Source organism: Plecotus auritus (assembly GCF_963455305.1).
Source record: "Plecotus auritus genome assembly, chromosome: 9".
Lineage (NCBI taxonomy): Eukaryota > Metazoa > Chordata > Mammalia > Chiroptera > Vespertilionidae > Plecotus > Plecotus auritus.
In genome coordinates this window covers 15,051,626-15,069,775 of record NC_137783.1, presented here as the reverse complement: position 1 = coordinate 15,069,775, position 18,150 = coordinate 15,051,626, and the positions used below count along the sequence as shown (strand labels likewise).

Here is an 18,150-nt window from a genome sequence, read left to right as displayed (position 1 = left end):
GTCTCAAGGGAACCCACTGTAAAGTATATTACAGACATTTCTACCGGAGTCAATGTTTGGTTTAGGTTAAAGTTTTCTTAAGTAACTTTTCAAAAAGCCATGAAAAATATTCTCCTTGAATAATAGGTAGCAACTATGCTGGGCAGGCAGTTTAAGGTGGTGCCCAGGGCAGAACTGGACTTGATCTTGGCACCCAGTGCACAGGCCAGCCTGCCTGCGGCTGTGTTGTCCTGCATGCTCTCCCTCCTGCTGCAGTGACATTCTAGATCCCACCTCCATCTCCAACAAACTGTGTGACTCTGCGGTCACTGGCTAAGTGATACAATGAAGGTTATTAGAGTTTTAGAATTAAAAAAGGATGTCAAAAAACAGATTATTACTTTATGCCTTGACAGGTCTTTATTATGCTTTATCCCTTAAAACCTGGTTCCTCCCATTCCTGCCCAGAAAAAGCTCCCTGATGCTGGCAAGTCTGTGACTTCAGGCCTTCTGCTATGTCTAAACAGCGTGTCCACTCCAGGCGGAGACCCTATGTTCATTCACAGAGTTCCCCTGGTTTGACCTGTCTTTTCTGGTCCTGTTGCCCTGTCCATATCCTTCCTGGGCCTTCTTCTGCGGGGTTTCTCCTGAAGCTCAGGCAGACCTCTCCCTGCCCAGCCTGTCTCCACTGATGGCATCTGCAACAGCATTAACCTCCGGAATAACCAAAGGACCTCTCCTCTGGGTCAGGAACTATTCTAAATAGAGCACTTGCTTTTTCTTTTGTAACTTCGTCAAAAATTGAGAAAGAGGTACTTTTCGCAGGTGAAGCACTCCAGACTTAGGGATGAGATTTGTAGAAGCCCATATGCTAGTAAATGACAGAGCAGAAACTATACCTCACAGATCTCCACGACTCTATCCATTGATTCTCTCAGTCAACAAATCTTTAGTTAGCACCAAGTCTTTTCATATGCTTTAATACTGTAAAAGGTTAATTCCAAACAAAACGATAAACTGTGTAGGCAAGCATGAGTACTGTGAAGATCCCTCCATCCCCCCATTAATTTTTAACTTTAAGGAGAACATACCTCTGCAGATAAGTCTTCTTTTTGTTCATTCTATGGTTCTATTATTTGTTTTAGAACATTCTTATTAAATGTTCCCACCCAACACACACAGGTGTGCATGCATGTGGGCATACATGTGTCGACGTGCTTGTGCTCATTCCCATCAAGGCTCTAGAGCCTTCTCTGGCATGTGCCAGTTAGAAATTGAGATCTTCAAAAGCAAAGCTCGAGCCTTGGCCCCTGAGAGAGTATTCAGAGGAGAAGACATTTCTGTGAAAATTACACACTTAGACCAAATGGTCTTCTTTGGTGAGGAGCTCATGGCAGTGGTTTCTTCTAGGAAGTCTCTTGATTTTGATCTAGTGTGACTTTCTAAACCTTGCCTTTGAATGTTAGCCTTTGGACATTCAGAAGGCCACGGCTATTACAGAGAAAGTTCTGGGATCATATTCTTTCACCAAGCACGGGGCTAGAAATTGGGAACATGAGAGGGAAGACAGGGGAATGCCAATTCCCATGTAGGTGCCCTCCACACTGAATATCATACTTAGACTGTGGTAGTAGTTTGGCAAAGATCAATAAGGTACAATCCCTGCCTACCACACCACTGTCACTAAAATAAACAAAGACTTATGATACCTTTTGCTACCCTCTCTCTATTCTAGCCACCAGGCTTGCCTGCTATCCCTCACCATGCCAAGCGTGCCCATACTCCATATCCTTCACATGTCCTATTCCATCTGTCTTTTCCACCAGGCAGACACATAGCCCTCTCCCTTACTTCCATAAGGAACTGGCTAAAATATCAAATGTCACCTTACCAGAGAGTCCTCTGCTTTGTTTTTCTTTCTAGAACTTATCACCACCCAGCATTATCCATTTGTTTATAATCTGTCCCCCTAAGTAAAGGGTAAACTCTATGAGAGCAGGGCCTTTACAATGGCCCCTACTATCCATCATTCATGCCTAGAAGAGCTCCTACCGGAGCATACATGTCCAACAATATTTATTGAATGAATGAATAATAGGTCTGGAGTGAGCTAGACCTGGCTTCAAATTCTAGCCCCGAAGCAACAGCAAAAACATTTAATCATTGCAGGTCACGTTTTTTTCAGAGTTAAAATGAGGAAAATAACAACAGGGCCTACTTCCAAGAGTTGGTGTAAGTAGTGCAGATGAGAAGTATCTCTTGCAGTATCCCAGGCAAATGAGAGGAATACAAAGCATGGGACTAGCATCAGTGTTGCCTGAGAATATGTAGGGAAAGGAGGAGATGCCTGAGAAAGTGCCCCAGTCTTTATGATGCTCCTTTTTTTTTTTTTTTTTTAAAGCAGGAGTCAGAAGCATTAGGAATTTTCCAAACACTTGGACGTTGCCACACACACGTTATGTGAACCTGGTGCTACTGTGTGCTGGGGATCCTGAAAGCCCGACAGAAACCTAGACCTCTGTGCTGGAGTTGAGGCTGGGGAATGACAAGTGTCTCTTGTGCACTTCTGTCATCTAATCCTCAAGGGCACAGGTCTCTGCACAGATGGGTGGACAGGCAGGATGCAGGGGAAACAGCACAAACTGGGTATGAAGAACCAGATGTGAGAGCTGCTCAGCTGAGCCTGTGGTTGCACATCCCCACTCAGGTTTTCCATTGCTGTGTGTGGAAGCTTATGTTACCTTATTTCATGCTTTTCTAGTTAGTTTTCAAGGTTGCCTCTCGGCTACTAAATCAGAGAAGCCAAGTTGAAATCAGGAGTAATTGAGACCTAGAGACGTTTACAGAATGAAAAACGGGATCAAAATGACATTGCTAGAGAGAAAAGCAAAGTGTCAGGTGCCTCTGTACTAGCTAGTTCTGATGCTTGACATGAGGATAGGAGGACAAAGGCACCTGTTTGGTGTGGGCAAGTGGTGGGAGCTATCAGTCTGAGGCTGAGCAGAAATGCAAACTTCTAACCTCTTCCCTTGAAGCTATGACTAAATTAACTGATTGAAAAAGAAGGTAAATGAAGGCTCTGAAATGTGGGGCCCAACAGGGTCATTTTGCGAGATAGTGATGGGACTTTGGCGGGGGGGGGGGATGTAATGTTGATATTTTTCGATTTTTATATAAATGCCAAAGTGTCCATCTTATCTAGATCATGAACAAGATTTTATATCTTTTGAAGGTTCACTGGAGAGGAGATACAAATAGCCAAGAAAAAAAAATAAAAATTCTTAACCTCACTCCTAATTCAATGAATGCAATTTAAAACAATACAGATAATGCCATGCATTCTACTAAGTAGATGGATTCTGTTTAAAAAATCGTTCATAGTGTCCTGGGTGATTGAGGGCTTGCAAACACAGACATTCTCATCTTGAGAGAGCGTATACTGATGCAACAATTTCAGAGGGCGATGTGACAACATCTACAGTAATTTAATATATTTATATACACTCAAATCCAGGATGCCAGTAACTTCTCTTTCAGCAGTGCTTGCTACTTACATAAGTTTGCATGCTCACTAACTACATAAGTAATATGTGTGTATGTGTGTCAGCACTGTTTGAAATAGCCAAACATGTATATATCTATTTACAAGATAGTGACTTATTAAATTATAGTAAACTGTATAAGGAGGATCTATGTAGTGATTCCTCATGAAGTGGCTAAATTGTATGTGCTGATATGAAAAGAGTTTTATCTTGCTATTGTATCCACTAGCACTGCACTGGAGTAAGAGTTTTGCAACATGAGTATCTGTGAGTGTGTGTGATGTATGCATGTGCACACACACATTGATCTATATCAGCCCTGGATACACTTGAGTACTGCTTACCTTTTTTCATTTTTTGTCATTGCTACCCTTGTTGGTATAAAGGTAATCTATGCTTATAATAAAAGCTCAAAACACCCCATCGCTAATCTCTTGAGGACTGGTGAGAACTGAGGTCTCTATCACGTGCCCACCATATTTATTTCAGCAGTGTTCGCCCTTTGCAGGTTTTGATACATAGGATGCTCCATGTAGAAATTAGACTGGAGGGCTGGAAATAGGAAGTAGAAATGAGGTGTCCAGTTCTCACTGAAGACCAGAATTGGTGGGATGGTGGTTATATAAAGTTGTGAGTTTCCTATTATTTCAGCTTGTGAAATTCTCTTTTGTGGTTCATTTCAAGAAGAATTTTTGAGCAGTCATTTTCACAGCTGCTTAAAGGGCCATGGTTGTTTTTCCCTAGTGAAAGAGATTAGTCCTTGGGCAAGTTGTTGCAAGGTTACTTACTCATGCAAATAGACCCTGAGGCCAGTGACTAGCCCCTGTCTGGGCTAGCTCTGGTCACCACTAGCATGGAAACTTCCAAGTCACCAGTTCAGCCTTTCATTCGGGAAGTGAGAAAGGTCAAATGTGATATTACATGTTCTTTTACAAGATGATGTTTACAGATGAGCAAAAATATAGAATTATGCATACCTGTGAAATTGCCATGGGAAGAATTCTGATACAAGTCATATCCTCTTTCTCCAAAATCACATATATGTATAATATGTAGCACAAAATTGCAGGGAGTTAGTGAATTTTTTATGCTCATCCATTAGCCTCAGAGGGCTCCAGAGATCCTATGGTTAAAAGCCCCAAATCTTGCCTATACCATGACATACACATATATTTATTAAGTCAACAAACTTTAAATGTGTCAGGCTCTGAGCTATGGTTCCCACAAAAGCAAACTTAAATAAGACAGGAGTTTTTACAAAGTTTTCAACCCAACAGTTTAGTTCCCATTGTCTCTGTAACTATGTACATTACATACATATACCCAAATGTGCCTATATTAGGTAAGTCAATAGAATGTAGGTTTCCTTCTTACTATTTTGATGTATGGGTAGCAGGTTTAATGTACTATGTGCATACAATGCATGGGTGGGTGCATACACATCCACATCCACACAAACACACACATGTGATTTGTAAACATTAACATGTTTGTTTCCTGGAAGAGAACTTGTCAATGTGTCCTCAGTTGAATGTGGGGACCAATAACAAATGCCACATTCAAGAAATATGTTCAAAAGTTTCCAGTAATACCTCCTGTGATTGACTGTAATTGAGGCTGTAATTCAGCTTGTCTACTAAGACAGAGGTGATACAAGAAAGAATAACATCCTTGACATGACTGTAAACTACAACACATCCAGGTTTCACAGCACAATGGGAATGACATGTCTATGCCAGCCATAGACCCTTGTAAACCAATGCTTCCCAAAGCTCACCTCCCTCAAATACAGAGACTTCCAATGAAACAGATAGTAATTACAAAATGTCATCTAGGGAGATCTGAAATGAGACTAACACTAACCTTTGAGTAACAAACTCAGATAAGCATTTGCAACCCATCCCATGGGGAGGAGCCAAATAAGCAAGTGAAAGATGTTTTCCTGTGTCACATGTCTCAGTGCCTTAGCTACAAAAATCCCTAAACCCATTACAATCAGAGAAAACAAACAAACACAACAACAAAAAACTGTTCAAATTAAAAAGCATTATATTATTTTTGCACATTCCCTACAAGACCCATAACCTAGAATATAAACAATGAGCTCCATATACTTAAATCATATACTAAATAATAATGAAGAAATGGAGACTCAAGAGAGATTTCAATCAGGAAATGGAAAAAAGAAAACATAGATACTGGAATTCTTGGAGCAAATGACTCTCAGCTATATTTGCTAATACCTTGCTACTGACTCTGAGCTGTCTGAGCTCTTTCCTTCCTCCTCCTCCTCTCTGTTTCTTTTACTTGGTGCCAGGGTTACTGTGTTGGAGAAAGAGATACCAAAAAGAGAGAGAGAGAGAGAGAGAAGAAGGGAGGGAGGAGGGAGGACATGATACCGAGAAAATCTCATTTTTTTTACATTTGGTCAGGTCAGGCTTAGATCCTTTTCTTCAATTGGTAGGTAATTTTTTTTTCTGCTTTGTTTTGACAGGGATAACTTTTCAAATTAAATCCCTTTATTGAATTTTCACTCTTGGATAGTTTCTGAAGATGCTGCCTTTGCAAAAAAAGTAAAATAAAATAAATAAAATTAGAACTGATATATTTCATGCCTCGCACAAGCTGAGCCTGAGATGACAGTTTGACATTATCAACCTCCATGCCTGCAGGGAACACAGGAATAATGTCGGGTGGGGGAAAAAAGTGCAGATCAGGGAAAGTTGTTTTCAGGATATGGGGTTATGGGCATTAAATGCCACAAGCCAGAAAGCAGCCACGTCCCCAAAAGCTCAGAAAGGAAAGCAATCTAGGATTCCACCCAGGGCTTTCTAAACAAAGGTATAGTCATGGGAGACAGACCCTGAAGCTCTTTCATTAGTTTTTATTATGGGACTTTGTGACCCTAAGCATGTTCCACCACCAGCATCATCAGCTTCACCAGGGAGCTTGTTAGGAATGCAGACTGTGGGGCCCCTCCTACATCAGAATTTTCATTCTAACAAGGTCCCGAGGTGGGACCTGGTAAGTGAGGTTAGGGAGCCAGCTGGTTACCCTGACACTTGGTCAACTATGCATTCATTCATTGAATAAATATTTATTAAGCTCTATCTACATGTAGACACTGTGGCATGTGCTGGAGACAGACTATTGAACAAAGGCATACATGCCCCTGCACCCATAGCACTTACTGGTGGAGAGAAAACACTGTGATCAAATAATCATGTAAATGCAATGTGCAATTAAAAACTGAGATGAGCACAATAAAGAAAAATATTAGAGTTGGATGAAAGCAAACAAGATGAGAAACTGGTTTAGACTGGGAGTTCCAGGATTTTGTTATAGTTCTGTGGTTTTATCGGAAGCTGGTTGAAAAGTACAGGGGAACCTGACTATTTGTTACAACTTTTATGTGTGTCTAAATTTATTTCAAAGTGAAAAGTTAAAAAAAATAGAAATGGCTGCTTAACTTGAAATCTGAAGCACTCATAGTGATTAATTACACTGAATTCATCAGGCAAGAGGGGAGGGCATTCCAGGCAGAGGAAACATCGGGCATCTGGGCCTTAAACAAAGACCTAGAAACTTGTGTGGTCCAAGACTTGAAAGCAAATTCAAGGGTTTGTAGGCAAGAAGTGAGGACAGGGTTAGAGTGAGATGCGGCTGAGGAAATGGGCAGGCACCAGCTTATGCTACAGCTAAAGGTCAAGGTAAGAACTTGGCTCTTTATCGCCAGAGCAGTGGGAAGTCAATCAGAGCTCGAAACAGATGACAGGATTGCTTTTACCTTAGGAAAGGCTGCTCTGGCTATTGGGTAGTAAGACATGAACCCTGGGATCCAGGAAAACATAACCAGCTGCTGGGCAATGGAGGCGTCTCCACCACACTGAACTCCTTCTGTGTCAGGCACAGGGTGGGGCAGATGCCATGATATACCGCTACCCTGCCTAAATTTAAAAAGGAGGAAGGTGCTGGTCCCTGACCTATCCTCCCATTGATTCTGCCAAAGAATACATTCATTCTCCGAAAGGGAAGCAAAACCCCTAGAGACGCAGAATCTAACGGTGTGTACAAAGTTGCAGAGCACATGTGATTTCTGAAGAGTCTGGGCTGTAGGGGTGACCGGTGACTTCTGAGTTGTCAGCTGGTAAAGTGCAGGTATCGCTGCTGTCTTTGTGTTCAAAGAGCTGAGGGCAAGAAGACAGGTGCAGGTGCCAGTGACGGTGATACTTTTGAATTGTGAAGGATACTTTTGAGATAGGAAATGTCTCCATCACTAAATTACCACTCTCTTGCTCAGTGTTGGACAACCTCTAACAGCCTCATTGCTCGGAGGTAACTGTGGATAATCCATTCTCTTTCTCTCCTCTACATTTGGGACCTCTTTCTTCCCCTGTCTTTTTTTTCCTCATCCCTTTCTTCTATGCATGTCCCCTTTCCCTTCGTCCTTTTCACCTTTAGTGCTCAATCTTAGATCTAGTGGTACCCCGGCAACTCTCAGACCTTCAGAAGAACCACAGGACCAGAGAAGAAGAAGGCAAGGTACATTGTTGTTGTTTAAATACGTTTGGTAAACTTTCTATGACTTGATTTCCTCATCTGCAAAACAGGAACAACAACCTGCAAATTGTGAGGATTCCTTGAGCTAAAGGAGATAAAGTGTTTAAACATAATTCTTGGTCCAGGGTAAGTGCTCTGTAATGTTAGCTACTATCAGACACATTATTGTTAACTTATTTAATTTATAGTGAAGAAGCTAAGGCATAAAGAGTCTAAGTAGATATTTCAAGGTCACACAATTAGCAGACTTGATTTTTTCAGACAAGCGTTTAAATTCTGGATTTGCACCTTCCTTTCCTCTCTGTCATGTACCTAAAGCCACGATCTTCACATCGTGTGATGTCTTTCACTGTGGATGGCCTAGCTAGGGCTGCTCTGAGCACCTGAGGTGCAGACTTTGCCCTCCTGCTGCTTATCATGGGGACACACAGGATGATTCTTCTCTCCCCTGTGCCCTCTAAATGCTTTGTGTGTCTCCAAACAAGACAGGGAGGCATTGCCTGAACGACATCCGATAAAATAAGGAAACAGGAAAAACCAATCAAAACAAAGCAGCAGCAACCACAACAATAAAATATGGTAGAAATTAGGAATTTTGAATTTTCACATTACTAGGAAAGCAAAACAGCCTGATTGAATGAGAGTTGTCAACAATGATTAAGACAATTCGGAATTACTAAAAGCTGGAAAAGTCCTCCTGTCCAAATGACTTGGATTATTGCCAACGATTTTCCTGAATACAGATGTGGTTCGTGGTGGATTGATAAAACTAATTATCTCTGTGAACACCTTGGAAAACTTGATTTACTTACGACCATCCACAGTTCTGGCCTCGAGATGCACAAGATCTGGTTCCTTGTTTGAACCCATCACAGACCTAAAAAAATGAACATGAAAAGGAACATCAACCTTAGCAACTTCACACATGCCTTAGAGAAGCTCAGCTGAGCCTGCGGACTACTGAGGTCCACAGGATTCTAAAACCACATCCTTCGGGCATATCCACCCTGTTTACTGGTAAAGTCTGACAGCAAAATTTCCACTTCACATAAAAACAATAATGAAACCTTTCTTCAGTGGAGTCCAGGTTTGACTCGGGCAGAGATACTGTGTGTTATTAGCTCAGGCTTTTCAATAAGTCCTACGCATGTCACGTGGTCTCCAGCAAAAACCTCTCTGACAGTGTATTAAACTTTCAAGACTTACCAGACAATGCCAGGCAGGTGGTTTTAGCTGCTTGACTTGAACAGTGATTGCATAGCCAAGTGATCTAATTAATTCTCTCATTTGAAATTTGCAAAACTACCTACTGCTATCCTATGAACTATGAAAACAAAACCAAACACATGAGCCAACCAATGTGACTGCAATATAGCAAAAGAATAACCATTCTCTTTACTGTTGGACCAGTGTTAGGGGGAAATACAGATGTATCACTATGGTATGTGCCCAAAACTGTATGTGTAAATAAAATAAAGGCCTATTTAAAATGCCTCAGAGACACATATTATGTAGTGTAATCTTGAAGCAAGCCATATTAAGTAGAAAACAGTTATTCTGTTACATAAGTAATACGGGTGATCATACTCTCTCTCTCAGACTTCTAAACAGGATGAGGAATTAAATGTGGGACCATCTATAATTTGCTCTCATCAGGAACTGCAGAACTTCCATTTAATTTGTTTCATTTCTACTTGGAAATAGTCACGTGGCTCAGAACTGCACCTCTGCCTGCCCTGAGCCATGCAGCCCGGCCGTCATATCCATGCAAGAACATACAAATGTTACCCATAGGCACAGACAATAGGTGGTGGAGCCCTGGGGGGAGAGAGGGCAGGATGTAAGGGTTCAATGGGAGAAAAGGGGAATATATATATAATACTTTCAACAATAAAGTTTTAAAAAAATACTCCTCAGAGTCAGGACGCAGGGGAGCCCAACCTGATGGGTCCCATCTTGCTTCTGCTGCCCCATCTCCAGGCACTGCCCCATCTCCAGGCACACTGAAAGATTTACAATCCCCCAAAAGTGCCCGGTAGCTTCTCAGCCCTCTGTAAACCTCACGCAGTTTCTGTCTTCAATTTGAAATGCTCTTCTCCAGTTTCACCTAATTTTCTTTGACTCTTATTTAAAGACACAACTGAACGTCATTCCCTCCATTGAATATTTCCCAGTTACACCAGGAAAATCATTCTCTCCCTACCAACAAATATTTTGATATAAATCCTGTAATAGTTTGTTATCATGATTTTTGTGTCCTCCCCCAGATCAAAGCAGCCCCTTCTCCAACCCCCAACTGAGTGTTATTGGAGATTTTTTTCTGTATATAGGCTTGAGCTATACTAGTTAAATGTTGAAGGAAAGAAGGAGGGAATAAATGAATGAAGGGATAAAGGAGGGAAGGAAAGAAGGAGAGAAGAAAGGGAGGGAGGGAGATTGTATAATGGTCTGTGAGCTCTTCAAAAATAAGTAAATTAATCATTGTCCTAAGGGCATTCCCAGAACTCTTCTTACTTGAACCCATTTTTCCCAGCTCAACAACTCTGAAACCTAGGTGGCTTAGTCTCTCTTCATCTTAAAATAAAATAAAATAAAATAAAATAAAATAAAATAAAATAAAATAAAATCTCTTTAAGGCACTATTATCACTGTCAGTAAGTTTTCTGATTGATAGACGGCCTGAAATTCAGTCTATGCTCAAAACATTAAGTCCTGCTTTCTTCTTCCAGAAAGCAGAAATGTCCTAATAAGGGTTTATAATTTACCCCAAAGAAACAAGAGCACACGCTTGTGAATTTCACCATTGGAATCTGAATACAGGCAGATGGTGACACTTTCACTCCCATTTCAGTTAAGTTTTGCTGGGACTGCTTCTCCAGGAACAGTGGCCCTCCATATCCATACTGAAGCACTGACTGGATCCAGAGGGGACTTCTTCTGACAAGGCCATGGTCATCAGCATCAAAAAGCAAACAAGCTCCCTGACAACCCTCAAACTAGAAAGCCCAGTGGCCAACTGGGTTTTGCAAATGACAGCTGGGTAGTTACCCGTTGTTCACCTCCCAGGTTGCCTGCTCAGAGTTCCTTCCTTGAAATGAGTAGCACCAGTTATTCCCAGAAGACTGGCATCCCAGAAAAAACTATGTTGAAACTAGCACACGGACCTATCTGCTTGGCTTATGGTTAGTGTCCACGTGAGGCAAAATAACTCTGTGCCCACTTGCATTGTTTCAAGTGTTCAGGCCCCAAATCAATAAAAGCAGCAGTTTCTTGAGATCTTTTGATGTATGTAAAGGCAGCAGCTGTTGTTTCAAGGGGCTGTCCCTCTTAATTGAGGAAATGAGGCAGGGACAGCACAGAGGCCTTTGTTTCTCCAGCGTCTGCTGTGCCTAACCGGCTCCCGTACCTTCCTTGAATATTTGTCCATCTGTAATAAAACAACTGCAACAACGAAATAAAACTTTCGAGCCAAACCACCGAGTTTCCAACTATTTTTATTTGCTAATGTGCTCACCCATTTTCTTGCAGTCTAGGACTACCTCCAGGTTATAAAGAATTATTGCTGCTTTTATGTGTAGCACTGGTGAATTCTCAAAAGCGGATACCAAGCCATACTAAATGTCTGCGGAGGTGCTGGTTGTAATGGTCCTGCCATTGACCAGACACCTTACAGAAGCCCATGGGTATACTGAAGAACGTATCATTCTCTAGCCCATTTATACATGTTGGTTGGATCTGCAGTTTGGTGGATTTCTGTACATTTTAAGACCAAATATTGTACTTGTTGATGATGATAGATAGATAGATGGTTGCTAGGGGCTGGGGAAAGGGGGAGATGGGGAGAGGATGGTAAGTAAAAGGGTACAAACTTTCCATTTTAAAATGAATAAAGTGTGAGGAGCTAATGTATAATAACATGGTGACTACAGTTGATAATACTGTGTTTATAGTTGTAGTTTGCTAAGAGTAGAAATTATGGATTCACACTCAACACACAAAAAAGTTAAACATGTGAGGTGATGGATATAATAACTCAATGTACCCTTTCACAATGTACACATTATACACTTTAAATATAATTCTATTTGCCAATTTTACCTAAATAATACTAAAAAATGATGATAAACCAAAGAAAAACGGCATAACCATAAAATTTAATCCAAAATGTTCTCTTCACCTTATTTTCAGAGTGAGATGTCAAGAATGGTTTCAAGCCCTATCTGGTTTGGCTTAATGGCTAGAGCATCAGCCTGTGGACTGCAGGGTCCCAGCATCAATTCCGGTCAAGGGTACATACCTTGGTTGTAGGCGCATGCAGGGGGCAACCAATTGATGTGTCTCTCTCACATTGATATTTCTCTCTGTCACTTCCCCACCCTTCCACTCTTCTAAAAGTCAATGGAAAAATATCCTTGGATGAGGATAAAAAAAAATAAAAATATAAAAGAATGGCTTAAAGTATGTCTAGCTAGTAAGTCTAGCTAGTAATAAGTACAGAGTGTGGGTCACCTTTGCCTGATGCTTGATGCTTCTAGCCTGCCTGTGCACATGTCCCAGTCATGCTTCATCATGGTTGGCTGGACCTCTTTACATAAATGCTTCTCTGATTTCTCTGGGCTCCAGAAAGGCAGCTGCTCATTTTTTATCAGTAAATCGTCTGTGCTTACCAGAGCATAGAGAAAAGTTTCCTCGATAAATACATAGGTAACACTTTTACATTGGTCGGTATTTCCTATATATCTGATACATCTGGTTGGCCCTTTATGGAAAGGTCCTTCTCTTCTTTCCCTTTGGTCAGAAAGAACCTCTCCATAAATACGAGAGGAAAAATGTGGTCCTTTCATGATATGAAAAGGCAACAGAGTGGCTGTATCTTCTACATCTTCATATTGCCTTTAGGTCTACTTGAGAGAATAAATTCCCTTCTTGAACTGAATTTCACAGAAGGGAACTCTGCAGGCCTTTGCATGTACTTGTATCTATGTCTAGAAAGCCTTCTGACCTTCTTCTGCATTGTTAACACTTACAGTCATGGCTCAGCTGCAGATGTGTGAAGTTGAAAACAGGCTTCCTAGCAGGGGTGCCACTTAAGCTAAGTTGGTTCACTTTTGACACTTCCAGAACCATAGGTGTACATTTGCACGGCATAAATGAGGCCATGTTTCAACTGGTGACTCATTTATCTATCCCTCTTATTCACAGACAAGCTCAAACCTTTCCGAATTTCCATGTAGGCACCAAGCATGCCATGTATAGATATCCAATACATGTTTACTGAATGTTTCTGGATATAGAAGAAGTGCACAACCAGCCATATCAGCATGTATCACTTTATCTGTGTGTGTGACACTTGGCAAGTCACTTAACATCTCTGTACTTGGATATTTTTTAACGTATAGAATGAGGCTAAAATATGTTTTCCTAGAATATACATCTTAAAGCACTTAGCAGATTCCTGACGCATAGCAAGGACTCAGAAATGCATCTGATTTCTTTTTTCTCTTCTTTCCCTTTCTTATTCAGGAGACAGATGGAGAATATTAATACTCATCTCAAAATTAAAATTAATGTTGGTAATAAAAGCTTCTTGAGAGATCATGGGTACCCTATTAGCAGAAATGATTAATCATCATAAATCAATAGACCAAAAAGAGAGTCAACAGCCCAGAGATGAAGTACACGAATAAATAAAAACACTTATGCATTCAGTGAAACTTCTCAATGCCCTACTACGTGACAAGAACAAGAGCTACAGATTCTCTGCCCATAGAAGCCTCAGAACTATGAAGAGACAATAAGCCAATGAGACAGGGTTCTAATATACAAGGTGCTCTTGAAGACACAGGATTGCTGTCCTTTCACTTGCAGAGAGAGACCTGGGGGAGAAAGAAGGAACAGGAAAGGCTTTAGAGTAAATGAATTGAATCTTAAAGGAGATGCAATATAGAGGGGGTGGAAGAGCATTGTATTTAGAGATAAATAGAAGGTAAAAAGGTCCTATGTCAGAGAGAGGATGACCCAGATAGGCATCCACTAGTAAGTCAATAGCGTGAATTTAATGTTTTCAGAGGAGAGTAGAAGATACAATAAAAGGCTAGGCAGGAGCCCTGTGTGCACCATGTTTAAGGTTTTGTATTTGATGCAAAAGGCCATGGATGCTATTGAAGAAAGCTAAGTGCTCAACTTTATAAACAGCTGTAAAGAACCATGTCCCCATCTATCTATGTGTAGTCCTACCTGTCAAAGCAAAGTGTAAGGGGAAGGCCCTCAGACCATCCTAGATCCAGCTCTGTTGATGAAAACAAGACAAAGCCAGCCTCCTGTATATACACTCACAGTATCTTCAGCTGGCATCACACGTAGGAGCCATAAAATCTGAGAATTACCAATGTTAAGAATGCAAATAAAACAGCCCCTCCCTGACCCAGTGCACTGTGATGTCAGCAACGCAATGTCAGCTTTCTGAAATACAATCGCCAAATGCAGCCTTTGTCAACATTTTCTACAGAGAGGGTGAGAAATGTCACTGGTTTATCATTCTCCTGGCATTTTGTCCGAGTTTATACCAGTTTACTGTAGAGCTCAATAAATGCTGCAGAGCCAAAAATGTCCTAGGAGATAACCGCAGAGCAAGTATTAAAAATAAACATGGTGATGGGACAGCACCTGTTTATTGGGGTTGAGATCTGCAGTAAATGGCATAGGAAAGAGTGAGGAGCAGTCTGCAGAGGAACAAAGCGGGGGAGGCAGAGATACCTATCTTCCTCTGTCGTGTTTTAGATGGAGCACTCCTGGTCCCTCTCCATAAACAAAGCCCATTGGTCCTGCCTGCTACAGAGGGAAGAAACAGAGTGCCCACAGGTATTAGTGACTGGACACCCTGACTTCCACTTCTGCAGCGACGGGTTTCCCCTTCACTGGCCACTTCAGTTAGGCTCTCAAGACAGATATCATCAGGAGAGTCCAGGCTAATGTGGCAACTTTCATTCTTGAGCAAAGCAGCTTAGCCTGAGGTCTCACTTCCTGCCCATCTAAGGGAAATGGGTTAGAAAAAAATACAGCACAACCTGAAGATATCATTTTAACCTTGACCTTAAGCCTAAGAAGCATGCTTTCTTTAATCTGGTCTCCATGCTGTCACACTGGTTACCCAGAAAGAAAGGTAGTTATTTTAGACAGACAGACAAATAAAAAGATGCTTACTTATTTTAATGCATATGGTTACTGACAATCAGCATGGCCAACAACTTTAAACTCACCGAATTCTGTATTTTGTTATCCTTACTCCTAGAACCAGAAGCCTCACTGTTAATTATATGAGGTCTGCAACAAAGTGCATCAGGGAGAGACAGAAAGAAAGAAAGGGGGGAAAGAGAGAGAGAGAAGACAGAAGAGAGGAGAGAGAAGAGAGGAGAGAGGCGAGAGGAGAGAGGAGAGAGGAGAGAGGAGAAAGAGAAACCAGGAATGGGGTGTCTGACCCAGAATGAGGGAATATATAATGCTTAGGAAGATTGTGGGAGATAAGGATATTTGCTGCACAAAGTGCTTGCTAGAAATAAAGTTGAAAGTTGGAAGAGCCATGCTTAGAAACAGGAAACATGTCTCCCCAGACATCAAAATGACCAGGTCTAAATTGGTCAAGACAAACCTTTCTGTGGCCATGCTCCCCTCCCCTTCACCACTCTCCCTTGTCTGCATTTCCTGTTTCCTTCTTATTTCCCTACTTTTATGGCTCCTTCCCTTGTTTGTCTGTTTTTTTCCTGAATACAGATGAGGGGATCTAGAGAGACACCAGGGATGATGACAAGATCACCCTCCTGATCCCCCGTTTGGAAATAATAGTGTGGACAAGATGCAGAGAAATACATTTAAAATAATCAAAGAGTTTGGGGTGGAGGGAAAGAGTAACTCACAATATTTTTAAGTAAGGTTTCTTATTATCTTTTTAAACTTCAGTGATATCATACCCTATGTATTTTTAGCAACTTGTAATTTTAGTCAATAATTTATCTTGGAGACTGTGCCATGCCAGAACATAAAATTAGTGAGATAGATCTGTAACTACTTTCTTGCAATCCATTAAATGAAAATACTCAATTTATCCAAATACTGTTAATTAACCCAAAGCAAAAAAAAAAAAAAAAATGCATACCCATGGAAAAACAGTTACTGGAGATACACATTCAAAATTCCTAATGGTAGCCACCTCTGGGAGACTTTAGAATTGGGGGTGATAGTCAAAAGGATCATTATCTTCATCAGTAATTTAAAAACCTTTTACAAGGAAGATGTAGTTACGGATTACTCTTAATATTAGTAAATCTGTACTGTTAATAAAAACAAGATTATTTCTTCAGTCTGGGAAACAAAGTTCAAGGGGAGATGTAATCAATGTGTGCAAATCACAACAGGAAAAAGAGAAGAGTAAAATTTATATGAAGAGAAGATCTGGAATTTTCTCAAATCTCAGAATACTTAAAACCCTGACGCCATCTTACTAAGACTGCTAGGAAAGCTAAGCAGTTGAAGAGTGTGGCAATGAAAGACAATGCTAAGGACACCAGCAAGTGTGTGTTTCTGTTGATCTTAAATTCAGACAGAGAGGAAGAAGCTATGGTGGTTTTGTTTGTGACTAGAGGGGCCATATTAACAGAGGCAAGGAGCGAAGAGAACCTTTCTATCTCCCTTTTCTTTCCATTTCTGTTAAGGACAATGAACTGCAGAATAAAGGGTAGAGCAAATATGAGTGTAAATGAATAGAAACCTGAGCATTTGAATGTTGGAAACTATCTGACCCAGAGAAATTAAATTCCATAAAATAATTCCAAGAATGACACTCTCCAATTTTTTTTTTGTTTTTGTTTGAACATATCAAGCAAGGGGGAAAAATTAGCAGATGCCCAATATAGGATGCTAGTTGTAAGCTGTAGAAATATACTAGAGTATGTACATATTAACTTCAGAAAATGTACACAAAATAAGAACTAAAATAGAAGCAAATAAAGCAGAAATTGTAAAATTTTCTTCCCGCATTTCAATTAATCATCTTGTACACCTCCTAGGGTGCTGTTGCAGGTAATTTGCCATGGAGACAATTGCTCTAGACTGAAGATGCCTGGAGTAGCCCTGACACTGAACAGCAGCTGGGGAGACAGTGAAACCTCAATGGAATTTGTTAATGAGTGCATAGTATTGACTGAACGCTGACAATGTGCCAGTGACTTTTCTAGGTGCTGAGGGTTTATAGCAGTGAATAAAACAGAGCAAGGTCCCGCCCTTCAGGTGGCTTATATTTCAATAGAGAAGATAGAGTGTGTATAAATATAAATGATATAAATAGCATAAATATAAATTATATCAGATGGGGACAATAGCTCTTGAAAGTTGTATAGTAAAAAAATGCTAATGTATATGAGCTATAAGGGGGCTTTAACTACATTAAAATTATATATATATTGTGTTTTTCATATGGTGCTGATCTGCAGCTGGCCTATATATTTTGTGGGACTGATATAATATAGGCCCTGTGAGGCTGTGCCCTTGTTGGTGACCTGTTCAGCAATAGTCAACAGCTTCGATAAGGATATTGTGTGCCTAGAAAATTCACACGTGACACAAATTCAGGGAAAAAACAATGGTGAGATAAAAGAAAAGCAGCATTATCTCTGAAAGCAATTTACCTGCTCAAGGGCATACAATTAATAATGATATAATCAGATTGGAACCTATGCTTTCTAACTTCTCTACAGCTCTATGTACCATCTGTGAAACAAGATAATGACAATAAAACTTAATAATAAGATTTGTGAAGAGTATTGGTAAACAATATGAGTTAAGGGTCCTTTTGAGATGAAAAGTCTGCTAGAGATTAACCAGCCCTAACTTCTCATGTCACAATTAAGGAAAGCAAATCTTCAGGAGAGCAAATGCCTTGTCCAAGGTCATGCCACTCACACAGTGTCAAGGATGGAAACACTAATCCAGGTTCCTGACTCACTTCAGTGATCCTTCTCATGGGAAAACCAAAAAAAAAAAAAACAAGAATCCCTTTTCTTTTGACCTCTTTGTA

At 40.6% G+C, this 18,150-nt stretch overlaps 1 protein-coding gene across 4 annotated transcripts in view; it reads right to left on the bottom strand.

Annotated features, from left to right (window-relative positions):
- SORCS1 (sortilin related VPS10 domain containing receptor 1) overlaps positions 1-18,150 on the bottom strand; it is a gene marked incomplete at its 3' end in the record, with an annotated part of 485,219 nt that overhangs the window by 136,393 nt on the left and 330,676 nt on the right. For all 4 annotated transcript variants that reach the window (XM_080641532.1, XM_080641530.1, XM_080641531.1 and 1 more), the window contains exon 6: positions 8,894-8,958. In XM_080641532.1, coding sequence (XP_080497658.1) covers positions 8,894-8,958 — 65 coding nt within the window. The remainder of the gene's footprint in view (positions 1-8,893; positions 8,959-18,150) is intronic.